Consider the following 23,349-nt stretch of genomic DNA (forward strand, 5'->3'; position numbering starts at 1 on the left):
GTTGATTTTGTGTGCAAATAGCTGTGGCCTTTAAGTTCACCTCACTGAAGTCTGTTAGGAAATCCAGAAATATTTTCAGAAAGCAGCTGCATAAGCAGTTGACAGAGATGAAACACATTGAGCCCCGGAAACGTGTAAGATGATTTAACTCCCTGCAGAGACAGGTACTGCTGGAAAGCCTCTCTACTATTGCCTTGACATGTAGGTTAGTAGGGCTGCTGATCGGCAGAGGAAATGTAAGTTTAAGCCATCCTGCCTTTATAGTTTTCATCATGATCAGTTTTGCTGTATAGTTGTTTTATTATTTACATCAACTCTAAAATAATTGCAACAGTTTCAAACATTATTCAGAATCTTGCTGCTGGAAGGAATAAAGTAGCTTTAATCAAAAGTGCCCCAGGACAGCTCTGTCAGTGCAAAGCATTATTGTAGAAAGACAGCAGATTATAAAGTGGCTTCTAAAGCACTTTGTCATCATCTTAAATTTGAGCAATAATTGATGTCGGTGGGTGGCATAAAGGGTGATAATTGGTTCCTGTAAATCTTTTAAGTGCATTAGCAGGATATGTTTATAAAAATTACGGAGAAGTTTCACTGCACATGTTTAGCTCATATGCAGATTGTGTGCTTGTTGTTTTTTGGTGGCTGTGCTTTACATCGAGATTTCATTTATAAATGAGTTGATAGAAGGGTAATATATGATTACTGCATCTTATTAATAGGCAGTAGACATGGGCACTTTGGGTTACACATAGTCGGAAACACGTCAGTGGAAAGTCTTACATATGGCTGTAAGCCATAGTTATGGGCAACTTGTTGACCTGATAGTCTATAACCGTCTAAAACAAAAGTTAAGCTAGCATTAAAACATTTATTAATTATTATCAGCCTCCTAGGAGAGAGGAAGTGGGGCTCTTCCCTTTTTGCTAGCAGGGAAGCTGCACAATATAACATTGAGATGACTCTCCTGCAGTTATACCAAGTTTGTAGCGAAGCCAGGAGGAGAGCCCTGATCATCGCACAATCAGGACAGTGGAAATCTAGGCACCAAGCAGCCATAGATGCAGGTTTTGTTGAGAAACCAGCCATATTAGTTAGTACTTAGCATTTAGACAGCACTTTTCATATTGCTTCAGTTCTCATAACCTCCCATGAGGAAAGCAAGGGATCATTATCCTAGTTTTGCAGACAGAGAAACTAAAACAGGCAGGTCCTAAGTAACTTACCTAGAGCCATGCAAAAAGACAGGTTTGGAGCTAGATTAGATCTCACGAATCCATGGCTTCTGGTACTGAGGATGAACGCGCTCCCCTTGATATCTTATAAGGGTGTGCATACCCTTCTGCTTCTCATTTGTCAGGGATTATAACAGACCTGCAAAAAGCAGTTGACTCCAGCCTCTTTCACAAAATGCTTTTAAAAAATACAGCTTTATTTGTTTATATATATTTTTACTGGAAAATAGACTTGAAGGTTTATAGTTTGTGAATCACCAAATAGTACAGCCTGCCGTCTTGAAGATAGTTTGTTCATGAGCTGTTTTATCTCTAGATATCCTCCATAGGGTAAAAGGATTTATTGTTTCAGTAAATTGATTTTAATGGAGTGCAGTTTAGTTGGAAATAAATCTCAGTTTTGTGAAAGGTGGCTCTCTTACTAATTCCCCCAGTATATCAAAGAGGTTTGAGCTGGAATATGGAACAGTAAAGAACATTTAGTAAAAGAGCGTGCCTCCGCCATGTCACATGCAATTATAATGCTGTATAAATAATGATAGCTGAGATTACTAGTGTTTGTACATGATAGCTAATAGTTATACCTGTGTCCTGGGTGCCTGAGGCTCCTTCTAGCTTATGCTTGAGTAACTGGCCCCTATTCTCTGCACAAAAACTGGTTGTGTAAGCTCAGCCAGAACGGTGGTCACCCACATCACAAAGGGCATCCAGGCCTTGATGGGAACGAGGGGAGAAAGTAATGGTAATAGAAGAATGAGACGCGATCCTCAGGAATGTGTAAGTGGTGGAAATAACCCTGTAGTTGTGAGTTGGGGAGGAAAGAAGAGAAATTGAAGCTTCACAGCCTAGGTCCCTGTAGTGCCGACATACAAGGAAATGTGTTTCTTGGGAGCCAAAGCCAAAGAGCAGATTTGGGACATGCATGTCATGCTGAAGGCAGATCTGGAGACCTCCTGCAATGCCTCATAGTTGGACACCTCCTCTGCCTCCCCCCTCTCCTAAAGTCCTTCCTCTCCCAAGGGGTGCTGAGTTTGGTTGGATGCATGATCCCTGTGCCTCCTGGCCTACCGTGAAGGATAGAGCTTCCACTGGCGTTGTTTCTAAAGCATCATTCCTTCGGGAGGCTGGGGTTTCCGCCTTCCCAGAGGGGAGGGAGTCTGGTCTCTGAGCAACACTGGGCTTACTTATAGTACTTACAGTAACAGAGATCAGAACCTGGCTCCTTCATCATTCCTCAAGTGAGGATATCAACCCTGTGTACAACACGGGCAGCATTTGAATAGGGTGAGATTTTTTTTGCTTTTTGTTATTTTGCTGGCCACTGCCCCTACAGCCAGCAGTTTTCTCAGCCGGAAAGACATCAATTTTATGAATGGAGCTTAATAGCAGTAACTTTATATGATGCAGAAGCAGATAAACAGAGCACAAATGCAAAAAAGAACTTCACCCTTAGGCCCCATTCTTTAGCGATTCATAAGCGATTAATGGCTTCATACCCATCAACTACCATTGTTGCTTCAGGAGGCTCCGAGGTAGGCTGAAGGGAGCTTGGCAAACGAATTTCTAACGTGACTGCATCTAAACGGAGTGTGTGTGTGTGTAACTGTACAACCAACGTATAACAAGTGATGAGCGAGCCAGCATTCGTTACAGGTAAAGGTGTGCTGTTTACAGGCCAATGGGACGGCTCCACTGTTTCTTTAATGTCAGCATGAGGAGGAGGCGATGTGCTCAGCACCCTGCTCCAGTGCCTGTTGGATAGGAGTCTGGATGGGCCTCAGGGCTGCAGTAGAAGTGGGAACCCACCACCCTCACCTGGGATCAAATGCAGGTCCTTCCAGGCTGTAGTCCATCACCCTTCTGCCTGAGCTACACAGCTACAGCATCCGTTACAGCTGGGACTTGTCAAGTTTATGCACTCTTCAAAGGCCAAATACTTCTCTTGAACACATGTCCAGGACTCCCAATGGAATAAGGCTCACTTTCACAACAAAGTGGGATGTTTGGTTTTCAGCAGGGAGACGTCAACACGGACCTATCCTGTGGGTTAAGCTGGCCATGGCAGGGTATCGCTATCAATGAAAAATTTACAAGTTGGCATTTCAATAGAGAAATGCACTGAATCAGGAGGTGAGAGATGGGGAAGAATATACAGTTGCAGGTATGAGAAGGTTGTTTCCACTAGGAGTGAAATGGGAACTGTCCAGGTGCCAACATGATCCTGGCCCTGGAGATGGATCAGTTTTATGTTTCTTGTGGAAACCCATCCTGCTTTTCCTTCTATCTTTCTTCTGCTTCATGAATAGCAAATTCTTTGCTCATAATTATTTCTTAGCACGGGGGCTGCTGTAGACACTGTCCTCCAGAAATGTAAGGGGCCCTCATGGTGATTTGCATTTCCAAAAGACTTGAAAACCAGTGGGTGAAGGAGCTGACATGATAACTCATTCGAACGATCGCCGGGTTTTTGGTTGTAGCCGTGTTGGTGTAAGGACATAGGCAGGCAAGGGTCTTGGAGTAAATGTGAGGGCTCATTCTTTCATTCCTTAGAGTCTCCGGCCAGCAGAGACTCCCAATGCCGGACGAAGGGTGATTGTGCCTGAAAGCCTGCTATGGACTTTTTTCCCACTACTCAGTTGGTCTAATAAAAGAGATCACATCTACCCAAAGAACCTTGCCTGCCTCATTCAAATGATCTGTTCTTAAAGGAACACTTTTAATTTAGAAATACTCATCCTGAATCACTCACCTGGCACCAAAGGGATAGCCCGCAGCGTTTCAAAGGATAGTGCACTCTCTCTCAAAGTTCCCACAGTGGTGGTTCAGCTCCAAAAATGCAAGCAGATGTATAAGCTGCGATGCATAGACCTTGGTGACTAGATTGCTAACGAAGAGCGTGTCAAATCGCTAAATGACTGTTGTTCTTTAATGCCTCTGAGGCACCCTGCTCCAGATCTGGGTTCCCAAATGATCCTGGATGCATCCATTAGGCTTCACAGCCGTAAGACAGGTACAGTCAGGCGTCTTGGCAAGTTGCAGCATAACAACTCAAGCACTTGAAAGAAACCTAACAGAGAATGGTGTTGTCTGTCGCAGATTGTATCTCAGCCTGGTCAAATGCCAATCCAGATGTTTGCATAAGCTTGTCAAGCCATGGTGAACTCTGCCAGTGGAGCATGTAGGGGAAGATCTCAGACAGCCAGTAGACTTTCCTACTCGAGGAAGGTTTTGCAGCATGTTACTGGGTCATTAGGACACTGTGCAAAAGGAAAACATCCTTCAAGCTTTATCAGTAGCGCATGCCTGGAAGCAGCTGGATGTTTGTCTGAGACAGCAGGGAGCAAAGACCAAGTGCCGGTCCTATCCATGTCCCTGCAAGCTTTGTCATTGTCTTTGGTGGACCCCAAATTTAGCCCTAGGTAAGGACTTCCAGCATAGAAAAGCCATACACCAAATATTCAAGTATTTACCTTTTTAACTTATCTTCAAGTCTCTTTTTCCCTTCAGTGTTTATAAACTGAGAACTGTCCCCTGCTGTCTAGCAGCAGGGTAAGTAGAAAACCTGTATAACAGGAAATCTGCAGTAATCTACAGAAATGGCCCGAGCCATCACCATTATTCTGTTGTAAACTGAGTCATTTTGTTATTCTAATTGCAGAAAATGTGTTGTTTTTCATAAAGAAGGATTCCTACTAAAGTGAAGCATCTCAAGTCAAGTTCCTCTGCTGCCATTGTGTCTACCATAGTTTCTTATCAGATCATTATTATCAGATCATTATTATAAACAAACAGTGCAAAGCTTAAATTGCTACAGGAAACCTTAAGCATTTCCCTGAAAATCACCTTCACCTCACAGCTAACTAAGAAATCCTACTGGCCTCTGTGTTGTTTTTTCCCCTTTTTTGTAAATCTTTGTTCTTCTGCCTCTTGGAACCCGGCGCTCCGACTCTCTGATGCATCTGTTTTTATTTTTTCCTTTATTCATCACCTGAAATGACCACTTGCTTTTGTGACTTCCTGGTTGTTGTGCAGATGATGATGTTCTTACAAACAAGGGATTTTTTTTTTCCAGGCAAGAGATGAACAAGAAAAGACAGATTTCTGAGCATAAAGATGTTTTTCAGGCACCTGTCCTTTCCACCACACATGGAAAACAGCAGAATTGTCTGCTAATACAGTAGTTTTCAGAGTAGCTTGAGAGGAGAACCCATTCATCCCATGATTCAGTTGATTGCAGTTGCTGTGTAGCTACCCTGCCTCTGAAGATTGAGGGCCGTATCCTATTATGAGTCAGTGAGCTAAAGTCCCATTGACTTCAGTGCAGCGGTAGGAACTGGCCCACAGGAAAGAGTCTGCAATAGAAGAAGATGAGAGATTGAGTTCCTTGCAACCCTACTCACCAGTGACATTTCACTGCTGATAGGTGCTGGCAGTAACATCCTCATGGTAGTAGAGGCAGGAAGTGTGGGTGTAACACAGCTACCGGCACACCCACACTTATGTATATGGCATCATCCCTATTGCAGTGATGTCCATAAAGGTACGCCTTTGCTCGGTGGGCCTTCACTTCTAGCTGTCACCAACAATGCAAGTCCAATGAGAATGCAAAGTCAGGCAACAAACACAAGCCCAGATCTCCCACTCCATAACTGCCCTCCTGACTGTTCATATTGCCCAGAAACAGAAACAAATGTTGTTATCAATTTCAGCCTTTGGCTTCAAATTTACAGTTCTGTTTAATTAGCCTTAAAAGGGTCAATTTTCACAGTCTTAACAATTAAAGCATTGACTTTATGTTGCCAAAGCTTGTCTGAGTCCCCACTGCAGAAGGCATCTTTGCAAGACTTGTCTCCTTGAACATTTAAACTGTCAGACCTAATTATCCGCATTGGTTCAGCTGAATGGATTTTTTCCCCCTCAGCCAGCAGCGATAGTTCGTTACTGTGCATGAAACATAAACTGCATTCAAAGTTAGAAGCAGCAGTTTTCTGATTCACAGATCTTATCATTGCCATGAATTTGCCTCTTAAGTGAAAGTCTAAAATGTCTCCTTTGTGAAATGCAGCCTTGTTCAAAGCCTCTCCAAAGGCAGAGCTCTGCGTACTTCACCCCAGCAGGCAAAATGTCATAAGGACTCTAGGGCTGGGGGCCATTTGCTGCTGTATTGTAAATGTCATTTCCCTATCTCTTGCCTTTCAGAGAAGCCAGAGCTGGATGAGATCACCTTGGAGAGAGTGCTGGAGGAGCTGGAGACAATGTGCTATGAGAACATGAACATTGCCATTGAGACAGAGGAGGGCCTGGGCATCGAGTACGATGAGGATGTTGTATGTGACGTATGCCGATCCCCAGAGGGCGAGGATGGCAACGAGATGGTTTTCTGTGACAAGTGCAACGTCTGTGTGCACCAGGTGAATGGCGTCTCCCCTCATACCAGGGAGCACTGCTCTCAGCACATTTCGCAGCCTGGAGCCATGCACCTGTCTGGGCTAGATGGAAGAAGGAGCTGCTTGATGGCCAGCATCCAAAACAGCAGGGTGTGGTGCTGGGTTGGGATCCTTTGGCCTTTCCTGCTGTGACCCACACCCTGCCCCACTCCTCTGCTACCCACATGATATTTCAGGGGTTTGTCCAGATTTGAGAACCTCCCTTAAATGATTGTGCTCAGGGTGATGACCTCCTGAGGTCCCTTCCAACCCTAACTTTCTATGATTAAACCTTAGGTCCTTATTCCAGGGTAGCCCACAACTACTGCCCCTGCTACTCCCCTCAGTGTAGGGATCCTAAACTGCAGGCCACTACGCAAGAGGGGTAGCACCTAGCACTTCCTCATCCTCCCTACCCATTTTTGGGGCTGTGCACACATAAAGGAGCAGAAAGGGGACAAGGACCTAACTAGGAACTGGAATTCCCCAGTGGCCTTCCAGGCCGCCAAAGAGAGTGGAAAGGCTGGCTGCATCCATCCCTATCCCCCAGCCCATGCATGCACATAGGCATACATTCACTCTCTTACACCCTGTTCCCAGGGGGCCAAAGAGTGCCTGGCTCTGTTTTGATTTTATCTTCATTCAGCCAGTCTCCCATTGAGTCCTAGTGAGGGCTTTGCCTTGATCACCTCTGGGCAAATGCATGCGGGGACTTCAGTTTGGTCATGACGCATCAAACGTCGACTCTCTCAGCTCAGAGTGGGATGGCTGTGCCTCGTGGCTGCATATGGGACATCCACAGAGTGACACAGTGGGTCTTTGACTCTGATCGTGAAAGGGGTCTGTCCTCTTGCCCATTCTTCCCCAGGTTGTTTCTTTACCACTCCCATTCCTCTCCCATGGTCAGTGACATATTTCAGAGCTCGTTGTCTCCTTGCTCTATCCTCTCCCTCCTATTCTGTTATCTGGTTTTCCACCTCACCCCTTCCACTTACTGTGCTGCTTTTTTCTCTCCCTCTTTATTTTCACATCTCTCCTCATTAAACTGCTGCCATGGGATCTTTAATGACTGTGAGTGACCAGAATGCAGATGTGGCTACAGAAGGTCTTTTTTATGCACTGTGTGCAGTATACCTAATAGTGGACAGAGCAATAGTCTATATACTATAAGCCATAGTCCTGCCATTGCAAGAGGGATAGACTAATAGGTACCTTCCCCCCATCTGATTGTGTAGCATTATTCTGTGTGCAAGGAGCCAGCAGCTTAAGAGACATTGTGTCACCTGACAGGGTTTATATCCCCACCTTACTCTTCTATGAATGTGGGATTTTATTTTATTTTACTGCCTGAAGAAAAATGTTTTATTTTTAGAATTGAGCATTAACACTGAGCTCTTGCTTCAGGGAAGGAAGGAATTGGATGGGATACTGTGTGCTCGGGTGTGCTTGCACTCTTCATGCACGTGATTTGAAGCAGGGAAGGGTATGTGTGTGGGAGTGGGTCTGAGGAGGGGGAAATTTCCTATTAAAATAGGCCAATTTGCATGTCCCTTGAGCTCTTCAGTCTCAGAGACCTCCTCACACAGGTGCTCTTGAAAATTTTTTTACTCATTCTGTGGAAAGGAAGGAAAACGACTGGTCTGTGCATGTCAGGTCGGCAATCAGCTCAGTGTTCTGTTAATCTGGGGTCGGGTCTGGTGCAAAGAGAAAGTATCTGATTTCCTTTCCTTTCTGCATTTGGAGGTTCCTCTCACTAAGGGTGGAGGCCTGATCCTTCCTGGCAGCTTTAGCATCAGAGTGGAGGAGTGCTAAAGATGTTTGTTGCTGATGTAGGTGGGTGTTTGGGATGGTTTTCATCAGTGAATTATATTCCACAGAGCATTAGGACAGTTCAGAATTTTTGTTACAGATCTATGTAGTAACTTCAGGCCTGGACATGACACACACTCCCTGTGCAACACAGTCTGGAGACAGCACACATTCTCCATGCAACACAGTCTGGAGATGGCATGCATTCTCCATGCAGCACAGACCTGGAGGTGGCATGCATTCCCTGTGTGGCGCAGTCTGGAGACAGCACACATCCCCTATGCAAAACAGGCCTAGAAGTGTCAAACATTCCCCGTGCAACACAGGCCTGGAGACAGCATCCATTCCCCATGCAGCGCAGTCTGGAGACAGCACGCATTCCCTATGCAACACAGGCCTGGATGCAGCACGCATTCTCTGTGCAGCACAGGCCTGGAGAGAGCATGCATTCCCTGTGCAGCAGAGGCCTGGAGACAGTGTATATTGCCTGCACAAAACAGACACAGAAGGAAAGGAGGCCAGCTTATGAACCGTAGGGGGGAAAGGGCTGGAAGGTCTCCCAGAAAGGAATTTTGTCCAGCCCTGACTTAAACCAGGATCATCCTTGTATAAACCATGTTTGTCTGGTCATCAGTTTAGATAGTCCCATAACAGAGATTCCATGACATTCCCAGGTATCTTGTTCCAGGCTTAACCGCCCTCATTATTAGAAAGCTCCTAATAGCTAACTTCAGCGTAAAAGAGGTGACCAGCCTGAGGGAGCAGTCTGCTTTTCAGTGTATGCGGCCCTACCACCTGAAAGCAGAACGTGGCTTCCCAGCACCATATATTCACACAAATGACCCCACCACCTTTGCTGGGTTTTTGGTTGTAGCTGTGTTGGTCTAAAGACATGGGCAGGCAAGGTTCTTTGAGTGGATGTGATATCTTTTATTAGACCAACTGAGCAGTTGGAAAAAAGTTCTTAGCAAGCTTTTGGGTGCAATCACCCTTCTTCAGGCATTGGGAGTCTCTGCTGATCTGAGCTGCTAAGGGCTCAGTCTCTCATTCCTTGCAGTCTCAGAACAGCAGAGACTCCCAATGCCTGAAGAAGGGTGATTGCTCCCGAAAGCTTGCTAAGAACTTTTTTCCAACTACTCAGTCGGTCTAAGAAAAGATTTCACATCTACTCAAAGAACCGTGCCTGCCCACCAGCTTCGTTGTTTTGCCTCCAGCGAGAAGCTCATCCAACTCACTTCTGTTCAGCATGGATATGTGTGGCAGCTGACAGCCTGCTTAAAACCTATTGAAATAAACAGCTTTTCCATTGATTTCAGTGGGATTTGGATCAGGCCCCAGATCATCGGCCGCATCTACCAAACCTCTGAGCGATCAGTGATCTCATGTCTACCCTGACTTACGCCCCAGGCAGGGGAGTCACACCCTGCCCTGCCTTCTGCCATTGCCATTTTGACTATTCCTCAGGAAATTCCTTGTCCCTGGGCAACCCCCCACAATATGCTGGTCGTCTCTCTCAGTTCCCACCCAGTGTTCACAAGCAGCAAGTTTCCCACTCCTCTGGGACGTCTATGCTTTCCCAATAGTGCAGGAGTTGTTACATCCAGTTGGCTGTGTTTCCTCTAGAAACAGCAGTGCCTGGTTCCTGCTACATGGCACATCACATTAGGCAGGCAGGCTGGGCCTATAGCCTCTCTTGCTACCTTTCCAATATTAGTACAGCTTACCGACCCAGTGCTGGTCCTCCCTACAAAGTGGGTCACAGTCATTTTGTGTATGCATTTGGATTGCATGAATCCTCTCAGGATGAGAGACAGAAGCTTTGATAAGATGTGAGGATGGAGAGAGCTGATCTCGGCACAAGCGCCACCACGCTCTTCCATGTGTTTCCCAGTCAGGCAGATCTCGGACACAGATCGACAGAAATGCTGACATCCACTCTGCACAAAAATATATCTTCACTTAGAGGACTTACCAGTTAGCTTTTCTTCATACCTCCAAACAAGAGATGGCTCATAACTCAGAAATGTATATTTTTTGTATGAAATGCCTGGCTGCGATGCTGGCCAGAGAAATGGGAATGTCACAAGGCTGGAAGTTAGAGGCAGGTGACTGGGAATTCCTCTCTCCTTCTCTGCCTCTTTCTGTACCTCTGGCCCATTAAATACAAGCGTTTTAAACAGTAGCTTCTAAGATGAATGAGCAAGGAATGGAGGTGGGATATTGGATTTTCTTAAAAAGCTCTAATGTAATTGCAGTGATTCACGTACTAACCTACCAGCAAACTACAACATCTCTCACCTCACTAGAAGGGGAAGTATCTGGGGAACATTGCAAATTCTCATGCTGCTCAGATTAGAGCGTGGCTGCGTCTTTCAGCTAAACTTACTGCGGGGAGGAGGCACAGGCAAGGAGCGTGCAAGAGATATTACGGATTCAGAGTTACAAGGCAGGAAGAAATGATTGTTAATTGAAGAATCACACACAGTTGCTGATGGTTCCTCCTTTTCAACTAGATGTTGAGAATGATCAGTTAGCCTGTGCTTTACCTATTTCATATGTCATGTTGATTTTGTATCTTTCTAGGGGTTTTTTTTCAGCAAAACGTGGTGTTGAGTCAAATCCTTAACAGGCATATATTAACATCAACTGTAATACCTTTATCAACCAGTCTTAGAATCCCATTATGAAAATATTGATAGTCAGACAAGTCCTGTTTTCCATAAACCCATGTTGAGTAGGTCATGTTACCCTCCTCTCATTTTTTATTCAAGTTCCTTATCAGCCATCCCATTATTTTGCCCAGGATGATTATCAGGTGAGAAGCCTGTAATTAATTAAGTCATCTCATTTACCCTTTTTAAATATGGGCCCCCAATTTTTTTTCTAGTGCTCTCGGGTGTCTCCAGCGTTCCAGAACTTAACTGGAAACCAACACGAGTGGTCCAAAGGGCTCCTTATCCAGCTCTTTTAAAATTCTTGAATGCAAATATTTTTTACCTCCTCGCTTACAAACATCTACCTTTCATAGTGACTAGAAGCTTCAGTTACTGGTGGTGTAGAAAGTATATGGTCATCATCATCATCCGATGTGACTGTCATCTGGCTTTTTTCCAAGTACAGAAAAGAAATGTTTGTTGGACACGTGACTTTTGTGGTTAGGGGAATGGGAATGTCAGGAGGCAGGAAGGCTACTGTTGGCAATTCTGCTGTATTCAGAAATGAACCAATGCCATTGTTAGAATTTCTTTTGTTCCTAACGTACTTAAAATACTCCTTACTATCCTGCTGCTAAGACAGGTTTCATCTTGCACTGTTCTGATTCCTCTATAAGTTTTCTGCAGTTCCCAGCTTCTGGTTTTTATATATATATACGTATACACAAATGGGACCCAAGCTTCTGTGAATGAAAGTTGCTGTTGTTCTGGTAGCTGCATGGGAGTCTGTGGTCTTGGTCTGGTGCCTGATGGAAAGAGGTCCACATCTGAGAATCTGCCGTCACAGCTGCCCCTTCCACTGGTGACGTAAGACAAGGCCTGTGACGGACTGAGGCACATTAGCAGGGCTGCCTGGCATGTCGAGGGCATATTTGTGTGTCAGGTGTGAATCCATATAAAACACGAAGGAAGGAGTGAAGGAAAGGGGAATTTACCTTTAAACTAGTTGTGCCCCGTTGAGGCACTTCTTTATGTCTGCCTTCAATTGTTGTTTTGACAGCTGGATGCCAAGGCAAAGAGGCATCTACCGGGGACTGGTAAATGAGAGAGGCCAGCAGTGTACGAGTGCTGCAGTTCTGTTGAAATATAGGCTGTAACTAATGCCACCTTCCTTGTGTTTGCACAGGCGTGCTATGGGATCCTCAAAGTTCCCATTGGGAACTGGCTTTGTCGAACCTGCGCCCTTGGAGTTCAGCCAAAGTGTTTACTTTGCCCGAAGAGAGGGGGAGCTTTGAAACCCACCCGGAGCGGGACAAAGTGGGTCCACGTTAGCTGTGCCTTATGGATACCTGAAGTAAGCAGTTATCCAGGATGTTCTTAGCTTGGGTGTAGGTTGCAGTTGGACTTTATGTGCCTTGTGTAGTTACAACCATATGCTACTGTCACTTGTTTCAGTCATTCAGTGGTAAAGTACAGGTCTTGGGCTGACATCTTCAGACACCTAAAAGAGTTATGCATCCAAAGCCCACTGAAAGTACCTAACCAGCCTATTGCTAAATCTAGCTACCTGTCAGTGAAGCTTCTTTGAAAATTCTCACTTTAGAGATTTCCAGGACAGATCTCAGATCTTTCACTAATGGTCTGAGTAGCAAGTCCAAGCTCTGCTCATAAAGCCGAGCTGATGCAAGAGGAAAGGTGCCAAGGCAGGAGATACTGAGCCAACAGCAGCAGAAAGGGAACTACAGGCATCTACTCTTCTGCCATCTGTACCTACCCTTTTCATATTTGCTTGTATTCCATGAAGAATTTCAGCCTTGTTTATATTATGATGGCAGCATTAATCTCTCAGCCTTACAGAGCAGGCGTTTGCCAGGAGGAAGGTACAGATATTTTTTATTAACAGTGACCTGACAGTGTATTAATCACAGCCCCACCTGGACAGCGAGGTACGCATTGCATGCACGCAGGGCGCTCTGTGTTTCTCTTGCAGGCAGCACATGTGTTTCTTTAAGCAGAAATGATTTGCAGAGTGTATTTTGGAGCAATTTTCCAGGTGTTACTTCATCCCCCTTCGGCAGGGAGTGCAAATAGAACAGAAATGCCAAAATTTATTAGAGAAATAAAAAGAACGTGAAATAAAACTGGAATGGATAAAAAATAATACATAAATATATTTAAAATAATACAGAAGTAGGTATGTGTAATTCTTTAGCCACAACAACAGTGGCTCAGCTGTAAGTCTTGTTGCACAGCCTCACAGGGGCTAAGGGGGCATAAGGAGCTCTCCTCTTCAATAGGTTGTCATAGCCAAGCCCGTTCATGGAAAAGACCAGCCATTTTTGGGCCGGGTGGGAGATGGACAATCAAGGGCTGGAATTCAGTGGGTTTTCAGGTTCACTCCCTGCCGGCCAGCTCAAATCTGGCTTAAGCCTGGCAGTCAGTACAGAACATAGTGAGCTATCCCTGCAAGATGCTCCCCCTGGAATAAACTAGATCATGACCCTCAGGATCACACTCGTGTACCTGCCTTGCTTCTAGGGTGTTGGCTGGATAGGTAGCTGCCAGTCCAGCCCTTTGCACCCAACCAGAAAGAATAGATGTGCCCAGCCACAAGCTGGGCGAGGGAGGCTTATGTTACACTCCCATTGGTGGTAGATAGCAGTGTCTGGCCCAGCAAAGGTGGTGTTTGTCCATACCCTCCATGCCAGGAATTGCTCCATCCATTTCACCTACCTCAGTAGCAGAGGATTTTCCAAATACAGGTGATCTTAGGGGTGACTTTTCAAAAATGCTTCTCCTATTCTGACTATCTTATGAGTTGATCGTTGCATTAGCTTAACAAAGATGCATGATGGCAGCCAATACTAACACAAGCCGTTTGTTGTGGCCAGGTGAGCATCGGATGCCCTGAGAAAATGGAACCCATTACAAAGATCTCGCATATCCCAGCCAGCAGATGGGCTCTGTCCTGCAGTCTCTGTAAGGAATGCACGGGGACATGTATCCAGGTATGAATCTCAGCTTAGAAACCTCAATGGACACATTTTGTCTCTCACATGCTCCGGAGGGCAAGGTTTGACCCGAGTGTGGGAACAAGTGGCTGAGTGACAGGTGACAGAGGTGATGGCAAGGTGCCCAGGAGCCGATCAGGCACCACCATGTGGTGTTGTTTGTAAGTTTTTAATAAATTAACTGCTGTGAATCTAGATTAACTTTCTTTGCGTAACATGAGGATGTTGCCGTAGTGATACTGTAATTACAGGGACTGAAAACGACACTGGTCTGAAATCAGAAACCTGCTACAGCGTGCCTAGGACTGTCTGCCAAAAACAAGGGATCTGTGAGCTTTTATGCCTCAGGATTTCACATACCTGTAGCGCTAGACACGGAGCCGTTCTTCGTTGGAAAGCCACGATTTGAATTCTGCACTTGATTTTAAACGTATCAGCTCACAAATTGGCATACTTAACATTTACCACACCCCGACTTTTTACCTGCTCTTTTTATCTCACCTCAGCAAATCACAGCAGGTATCCTATTTACTATCCTTCCTGCAGCCATGTTACTAAGTTTTCCTTGTGGAAAGACTCAGGTATCACAAAAAACCTGCGCTCTGACACGGCACCGACAGTGACGCGATCCTGCGGCACCTCTCCTCCACTTGTGCAAGGAGCCCTGACTGCAGGGGAAACGTGGTTTTTCCACGTATGGCCATGGGACAGAAGTTTTGGAGTTACGTGTCCACACCACTGCATCCCTCAGAGCCCAGTTACAGGTAGCTCCTTCCTCTTCACCTCACTTTGATTTTTGGGAGGGTGCCACAAGGGCAGGCCAGAGGGAGAGCAAGGGAAAAGCTGGTGGATCTCCTGCTATGTGCTACCAACTTCAGCGCTGCTGTGACAACCATGGAATAACTCTTCACCTTCCTGAATTGAGGGGAAGTTCCTACCCTTGTGCCAAGTCCAGGAACTCAAGTCTAATGCAGAGGTAGAACTTGGCCCCTCTACGTGACATAGCAATGCTATATGTAGCTGACAGGGAGTAACTGCCTGATTGACTAACAGTGATATAGCCTGAATTGGCAGAGAAAGCTGCAAGCCTCCGCGGTGTTTATGAACTGCCCTGATTTTAATACTTTAAAGGGAGCTGTTGAAAAGCAATCCTTTTAGCTCCAAAGGAGATCTCACAATGTTTCTTTAAATCTCCAGCCTTGACTCACTTCATTCTGATGGCTCTGGGTGGATCTGCTTATTCACCCTGCCAGATGGAGATATTGTGTCATAGTGGCAATTGCTTTCAAAGAACGGAAGGGCAGGGAAACGAGTCAAATAGACTTGGCAGCATCAAAAAGACTTCAGATTCTCTAAGTCTTCATCCTCTTAGCACAAGCATCGCACATGTGCTGTGAGAACCTTTGGATTGAATGGATTTGCATTAAAGGTCACCTGAAATGGAACCTGGTGTTTTATTGTCTCGTGCTGACAATTTACCCTGTATAAGCCTTCGTACGATTGCCACTGAAATGGTTGACCGTGCCACCCTAACTCTCTCAGGACTGTTCTGCTGAAAGGGAGAGGAATAGGCAGCCAGTGACTTTATTTAAGGCTTTATGGGTAACTAAGCAGCAGGCTTACCTGCAGAGGTAAATAAGCAAAGGGTCTTCCACTCTTATCAGAGGTACAAAGCTCTGTGTTTGCAAAAGTGTATATTCATGCCACATGTTTTTGATCTGTGTCTATTGATGCAGGTGTAATGTAACCATCTCTGTCAGCAATCCAGGTTTACAGCAGCTTTAGAGAGAGAAAATCTTTTTGCTAAAGCACTTAGCGCTAACTCCTGACAATGGCAAGTAAATGTTTATGGTGCGGACAGGTCTATTACAGCTGGATCATTAAAAAGAGCGCATCTCAGCAGCTTCCAGCGCTAGCTTTTCCAAGTGCCCAGTCTGACTCGGTTTCATTGAACCAGTAGACCGAGACTGTGAAAGGTGAATCATCCCTTAAGGAGAAGAGGGCTTGTGCTTCACAGAAGAAAGGTGGGGGACATTCCTTATTTTCTACTGACACACGGAACGAAAACTTCATTTTAAGAGATGAAGACACATCCCTTAACATGTACACAGTTACTGTGTGTACAAGTGGCGTGAATGTACACGCCGATTGCAACGCAGCACCCAACTAGCTGCATCCAACTCCGTGCACCAAATTTGAACTTGTAGCTGGACCTACCTCCCGGGGCACCAAGGGAATTTACTCCAGGTGGCCTGCCAGGTATGACCGCCAGCAGAATGGAAACAAGCAAGCAGAGCAGAGAGAGGAGCAGGAGTGCTGACCTGGCTTCATGTGCATCATCATTTCCTCCTTGTTTTTCTTTCAGAAAGACTAGGGGTCAGCCCCTCAGCTTGTGTAAATCACTACTGTTCAGTTAAATGCAATGCTGACAAGATGGCTATGTATAAGAGCTGTTTTCCAGGCTTCTACTCTGGGGAAATCATGACTTCATGGTGGTTGTTGTGGTCAGACGTGAGACGGTGCCAGAAGGAGCCTGGCCTCTTGGAATTGTCTTGTTTACACTGCTGAACCAGCAAAGACAGTCCAAGGAAGCGTACTGATGATGTGCCCCCGAGGCGCTGAGAATACAGCGTACCAGCACCTAAGAGATGGAGCCGTGCAGCCAGGCTGGTGAAAGCAGAAGCCGATGAAGCATCAGACTGTTGCTGGCAGAGAGTGTCATTGCCCTTCTGTGAGAGGGCAGAGTGCCAGTTCTCCATCAGCTGGCAGACCTTGGCCCTTCTGAAGACATGATCTCTTGATATTATTGTCTTTTAACCCTCCTTTTTTAGGGAAATGACTCAGGTCCTGGGAAGGTGTCATCTGCCATTTCAATAGCTCTGTAATGTTTTCAATTTGGTTTCAGGCCTGAGAACAGTATGGAGACCTTGCTGGGATCTTCTTGCTAATGACTAAAAGTCAGGAGTCGCACCTCGGACTGGCTGAGTAGATAAGAGGCCAGCATTTTTTGCAGATTCTGCCTGAAGTCAAAGTCAGAGTGCTAGGAGGGAATGAAGACCATTTGGTCATTGGAGATCAACATTCATTGCCTGGAGAATTACAGCTCATTGGGGAAGCTTTTCCCAAAATTTGAAGCAGAGAAGTCCTTTAATTCCAGGCCTACTTCGATTGGAACTGTTCAGTGCTGAAAACTTGCAGAGTTTGGGGGAACAAGTGTCACGTGTGCTCTCCAGGATGCCGACCATCCTACTTCTCCCTGTCACCCAGTAAGGAACCAACAACCCAGCCCGGAGCTAGGACATTTCTGATACAGGAGAGCCCCTTATCCAAAGGAGGTGACATCCAGATCATTTTTGGCAACTAGGAATACCATGGCCCATTTCATAAGATCACAGAGGTATCTGCCCTAGGGCCCTGGCAAGATTTCAGCTTTGGTAATGACATTCGTTCTCTCTAAATTTTCCCTCCTGTTCTGCTGGATTTTGCATTGACTTCACCTCCTGCTCCAAATCTGCTGGGTAGCATTGCCGTGAGCTGTTAAACAGCTGTTGCATTCCACGGCCACTGGTGAGTGATATAATCCCTGTATCTTCACTCCACAATGAACCAACTAATGAGCAGGCCAAATTTACCTCTGGTGCAACTCCACTAGCTTCCTTGGCCTTACATCCAAGTACAGATGAACTCCACGTACAGCCACCCATGCAAGTATGTGAGAGCCAAGGAGCTGCCCCAGTCTCTTGTGTCCCAACCCGTTCTGCTTGTCAGACTCCTGTCTCCCCTGAAGAGCAGGCTCGTTCCATTGGCATTCTGTGCTCATGAGAGATTTGATGGATCAATATGTTTTTATTGTCAGTTTATGCAAGGTCCTTTGGTAGCTGCTGCTGAACAGGTACCTTTCATTGTTGCCCTGTCAGCTGAGCTTGCTAATTATTTTCTATTTGCATTTTGGGCACGGTCTCTGACAACTGCTACTTGCCATCTGTCGGAGGAGAAATCCAGGATGAGTGTCATTCTGTTTGTTTTATTTCTAAGGTAGTGCAGATTATCTTTCCTGTGTAAAGGGCAAGCTGTAGTCTGTTGTTCTGGCAAAAGCCACAGACACTTTAATAATGATATTAATACTGTTAGTGACGTAAATAGGCAGGAGGAAGGCAACGCTGATGCATGTGTTTTATTAACTTAAATAGTTCACTGGAGCCAGTAAGTTCTTGTTGTCCACTTTTGCTGCAGTACAGTAGCTATTTATGCACATAACAGCATAAAGGATCTTCCCAATGATTTAGTTTAAAGTACCCCCAGATGTTATGCCAATATAGAAACAATTGACTACATCAGTAGCTAGATAGCTCTATGCAGTAAAATTACCATGTTGGCAACCAGACAAGAAAACTCAATCAAGGAAACGTACAGTTGGCAAAGACCTCCTGTCTTAAAGTGCCATTAGAGTCAGGAAAGTGACTCCAGCGAATGACACTGCATTTCCTCATTGTATTTATTTTCTAAGAGACTTTCATATCACGTGTGCAGTTCAAAAGCCAAAAGGTGATGTGCTGGCTCTACCGAATAAATCAGGAAGCTGGAAATCAAGTTGTGCTCTCTTTGCCCCCTCCATTGTTACCAGAAATAACGAGGCTGCTTTCTGCACTCAGCTGGCACTTCTGTGACACCAGCTTCCTCTGCAGTAGCAACAGCGGTAACCATTAAAACGTCGCCTCTGACCAACTGCTTCTTCATGGTGGGACCTGAGATACTGGTGTTAGTTCTCACCATAAGTACGAGGAAATATGGTGATGTCCCTATTACCAGAATTGGCGTATCTGAATACATAGTGACACAATCAGAAACAAGGTACAAATGAACTTACTTAATTGTAGTAAGGAATGGAGGGGCTGGGTGGCAGAAGGAGCTAATGCATCATTTGCCTTTCACTTCTGGAGACGTGGTTTCAAATGTGGAGTGGAACGCGATCAGGTGAGCCCGAGGATCACAGTCTAATCACTGATGGATATTTGTGGTCGTCCCAGAATTGGCAAACTCGGAGATCCGCTCTGACATGCTACCACAGTTCTGGCACAATTGGCAGCTTCTGTTTGCCAGAGAGAACGAATGCCGAGAGTCAACAGCAGGAAGTATGGGTCAGGACCGAGCAGGGCTTGATCTGAAGCCCATTGAAGTCTTTATGAATCTTCCCACTCGTTTCATTGAGAGTCTCTGCATTAATTCTCTCTGGCTTGCAGATCTATGTGAGCAGCAAATGTGCTATGCGCCGTGCCTGGCCCAGGACAAAGTAATCCCTGGCTTGCACCATCACTGGCGAATTCATAAACAAAGTAAAGGGAAAATAGCTAAAAACAGCAACGTGGAAAGCTTGTGCTTAGTGACTTAATCACAGGGCACGACTCCAAGGCTGATGGACAAAGATATAGAAGTAATGAAGCTTTGCACTCCAAGTGCAACTTGAAGTGTTTTTCTGTTTGAGCCTGACAACCTACTGCAACCCTCCCCCAAAAGGAGCTGCGTCCTGAATTGTTTATCATCAGCCTTCAGGAAATATCACACATTTTAATGTGGTCATTCATGCTGGAACTGCTCATTTTTTCTCCCCACAAGAACAATGTTATATAAGCTGCTAAATGTGGTGTCTACAGTAATAAGCCCCTTAGAATGGCTCGTTATTGCAGTTTAACTGGTCATTACCAGCTGGAATAAACTGATTTCTTATGGGTTATGGTTTAAATAATTACCTGACACTCTGAGCCATTAAAAAAGAGTTAATGAATAGAGGGTGAGAACGTTCTGAAATGTGTACAGCCGGTGAGTGTGCTTTCTGCAAGAGGAAATCATTTTTTTAAGTTTTGCTGCCTGTGGAATCCAGAGTAATTTAACCTTGGGGGAATTTAGGGAACTTGTTCTAAATTCTAATCGAAACTAACTTTTTTGACAACAAGTTAGCCACTGCCCCAGTTTCCTCCATTAATGGCGATGATGCCTGTTGTAGATAAGCGGAGGGTCCCTTTTTTCACCCTTTTTAATGAAACTAATTAGAGGCTATGGAATTTCAAAGGGAGACTCACTTTTTAATAAGGGCATTATGCTTCAGGAGCATTGGAAGCTCCTGAGATTCCAGTTTTATTCATGAACTTCAACCCTCTCGATAGGCTTCAAATAAATTCAGTGTGGTAGGTTTTAGGTTTGTAAAAAAGGAAAAAGTAATATAATTCCGGGGGGAATTTGCAGGGAGAGATAAGTTAATTCTCGTATCAGGAGAGACCTATTTGCCAACAACAGGCATTTTATCATTGCAGTGGTCCACAATACTGACAGCAGTATTGGACAAACCATTGGAAAGCTTATTTTATGGAAGCAAAAGAGATCTCAACATGGAGGATGAGAAAGATTTTAGGACTGAAATTAAAAGGAGCTAAATGGATGTAGCAGTCTGATGAAGACTGGGTTTCTTCTGCTTGAAATTATGGTGACTGGCTTTGCACATGAGATTTGGGAAGTGTGGTCATTTCCCAGTAGGGGTATCTGGTTTTTGCAGTGTCAAGTTCTTATTCCTTGACCCTGTCAATCAGCCAGGTGCCCTAAAGTAACATGCAGTCCGTTACTGCATTAGATATGCTACATTCATGCTTTTTATAGACAGGCCAGGCTCTCACATCTTGTGATCCTTTCGCAGTGGCCAAGTATCACTGCAGTCAGTGATACCCTGTGTACAGCAGTTTAACAGGAGCGAGCACGTGTCCAGTCCTTCAGTGTACCAATAAAAAATAATGACAGTGAGTGAAATAATCCAAGTCCTTTGCCTTGTCTTCCCTCCAGTGCTCCATGCCCGCCTGCATCACTGCATTCCACGTCACGTGCGCCTTCGATCACAATCTCGACATGCGGACTATTTTAGCGGAGAATGACGAAGTGAAGTTTAAGTCCTTCTGCCTTGAGCACAGCAGTGGTGCCACTAAGCCCCCAGACGAGGCACGAACTGAACCCGACCAAGCCCAGCTGGACTTAGAAAAGGTCACGCTACGGAAACAGAAGCTCCAGCAGTTGGAAGAGGATTTCTATGAACTTGTGAAGCCCTCAGAGGTGGCTGAGAACCTCGACATAAGTGAGTCGCTGGTGGATTTTGTCTACCAGTACTGGAAGCTGAAGAGAAAGGCTAATTCCAACAAACCGCTGCTGACACCCAAAACAGATGAAGTGGACAACTTGGCTCAGCAGGAACAGGATGTGCTCTACAGACGCTTAAAGCTCTTCACACATCTCAGGCAAGACCTAGAGAGGGTGAGTACACCTTCTGCTACCCTGATTCTCTCCCAGTCATCCAGACACTTCCAGCAGGCAGCTGCTGGAAAAAGCCATCTTCATCTCTGTCGACTTGGTTAGCTCTTCTACAGGGTCTGGCCACTGTAAGTACTCTTTTGTGACTCTTCTGCTCTGCCCTGTCTGTTTGCTCTCGGTATCTGAAGTTCTGCATAAAACAGCTGGTGTGTTATCAAAGAAAGGAACAACACCCTCTTCTTCCCCCCCCCCCCCCCTTGCTGACCTCTTCACTCTTTTTTCTCCTCCTGCATAAACACAGGAATATTTTCTTTTTAAAATGTGGCCAAATGTCACAGTCATACCGTCTCCCTGCTCCAGCTCAGGTCCTAACGGATATGTGCCTTCATCACAGGATGCCAGCACAGCTGAAATGAGTTCCTGAGAGTCCCAGCAGTGACATCAATGACTGAATGTGCATTGAGTTTAACCTCTGCTCTCCGCTCCAGAGGGGAGCCCTCTCGCACAGCGGAGAGACCCATTGCCAAGGCAGCACAGCTACCTGTGCTGTGCCCGCTCTGGGAATAAAGGGCCGTTAACCTGAAGGGGAGCCAGATTGTGCCAATAGTTGAGTGTCAGTCCCACCCCGTTCACCAGCTTGAAAACCACATTAGGTACAGAAATGGAATTTGAGTATTTTTTAAAAAGCAGGTAGTAAAGACAAATACAATGGCATGAGTGAAACATGGGGCCAGTGGATGTGCTGCTTTTATGTGGGGCACAGATCACCTCCTCTGGGATGTTGCTGTGTGATCAGAGACCTCTGGCACGCACAGGCACATCACAGCGAATGGTACCCAGAAAGGTTTGCTGCACCTTAGGCCACCGCCAGGACAGTCCTCCACTTGGCCCATGTCCTTGAGGGCACCACGCTGGCTTGTTAAGGAAGAATCAACGTCAGCAGAGTTACAGTAATAAACTTTTGTGACAGTTCTTGCACTGAATGCCGTCTGCTCTCCCCTGCTGCATTGGCTTCCGGCTCTGTGCATGTAAGCAGGCAGTAAAGAGAAATGTGTAAGAGAGGGGATCTCTGAAGCGCCACGCTGCCAGTGCCCGTAGTGTTGTGTCAGTCTCGCTTACCTGAAAGGAGCTAGCAGGACTAAGGGGGAAGCAGAGGCCATTTGGGAGAGGGGCTGGGTACTGTGCAGAGGAGACAAAAACAAGAGGGGAGGAAGCAATACAGAATGTGTCGTGAAACAACACAAAATTGGGGAAAGAGGGCTGGGAAACACCATTGTCACAGGAAGGAACGGTGCACAGGACGTCACGTCAGCGAGTCATGGAAACCCCTCTGAGCTCATAGGGGCCTTGCCCCTGCTGGAGCAGGGCAGAGGCACTGCTAGAGGTCCTCTCTGCTGCTGGCAGCAGTCATGGCGGGTGTCTGTGTGGCTCTGGAGGGAGGCTGAGAAGGAGAGTTTGTTTCTGCGGCTTTTGCCTTCCCACCTCTTCTGACCGCCTACCTTCCCTGCTGCTCCTGCCGGCACGGTGGGAGCACTTGACTCCTGCCAACGGCCAGGCCCCTCCAGCAGCGCAGCCAGCGCTGTCCCTTCTACTTAACCGGCAGCAGAGGAGACCCTTGGGCCCAGGTGAGGTTGGACAGAGAGCACAGCAGCCAGGCCTGCTGACGCCTTCCTTGTCTTTCAAGGCTGTTGTAAGACCCCTGTTAATCAGGTACGTTTAGCTCCTCAGAATAAAGGCCCTGCAGAAAGGTGCGTGCTTATTGTAGGACAGGAAATATTGTAGCCTTGGGCTATGCCCCTGCAGTGCATCAGGATTTCTCTGTTACCAGGACTGGGATTTTAAAGAAGGAGCATTCATCATGACTCGCTAATGCTTTCCAGGAATGCAAGGCCCGCAGAGCCTCTCTGTTTCACTGATGTGAAAGCCC

At 45.9% G+C, this 23,349-nt stretch overlaps 1 protein-coding gene across 5 annotated transcripts in view; it reads left to right on the forward strand.

The window, feature by feature from the left end:
- Nucleotides 1-23,349, forward strand: part of JADE2 (jade family PHD finger 2) — a 144,552-nt gene that overhangs the window by 98,668 nt on the left and 22,535 nt on the right. For all 5 annotated transcript variants that reach the window (XM_019478521.2, XM_019478518.2, XM_019478522.2 and 2 more), the window contains exons 6-9: nucleotides 6,435-6,646; nucleotides 12,311-12,478; nucleotides 14,016-14,132; nucleotides 20,964-21,425. In XM_019478521.2, coding sequence (XP_019334066.1) covers nucleotides 6,435-6,646; nucleotides 12,311-12,478; nucleotides 14,016-14,132; nucleotides 20,964-21,425 — 959 coding nt within the window. The remainder of the gene's footprint in view (nucleotides 1-6,434; nucleotides 6,647-12,310; nucleotides 12,479-14,015; nucleotides 14,133-20,963; nucleotides 21,426-23,349) is intronic.

Source organism: Alligator mississippiensis, chromosome 9 (genome assembly GCF_030867095.1).
Source record: "Alligator mississippiensis isolate rAllMis1 chromosome 9, rAllMis1, whole genome shotgun sequence".
NCBI classification, from domain to species: domain Eukaryota; kingdom Metazoa; phylum Chordata; order Crocodylia; family Alligatoridae; genus Alligator; species Alligator mississippiensis.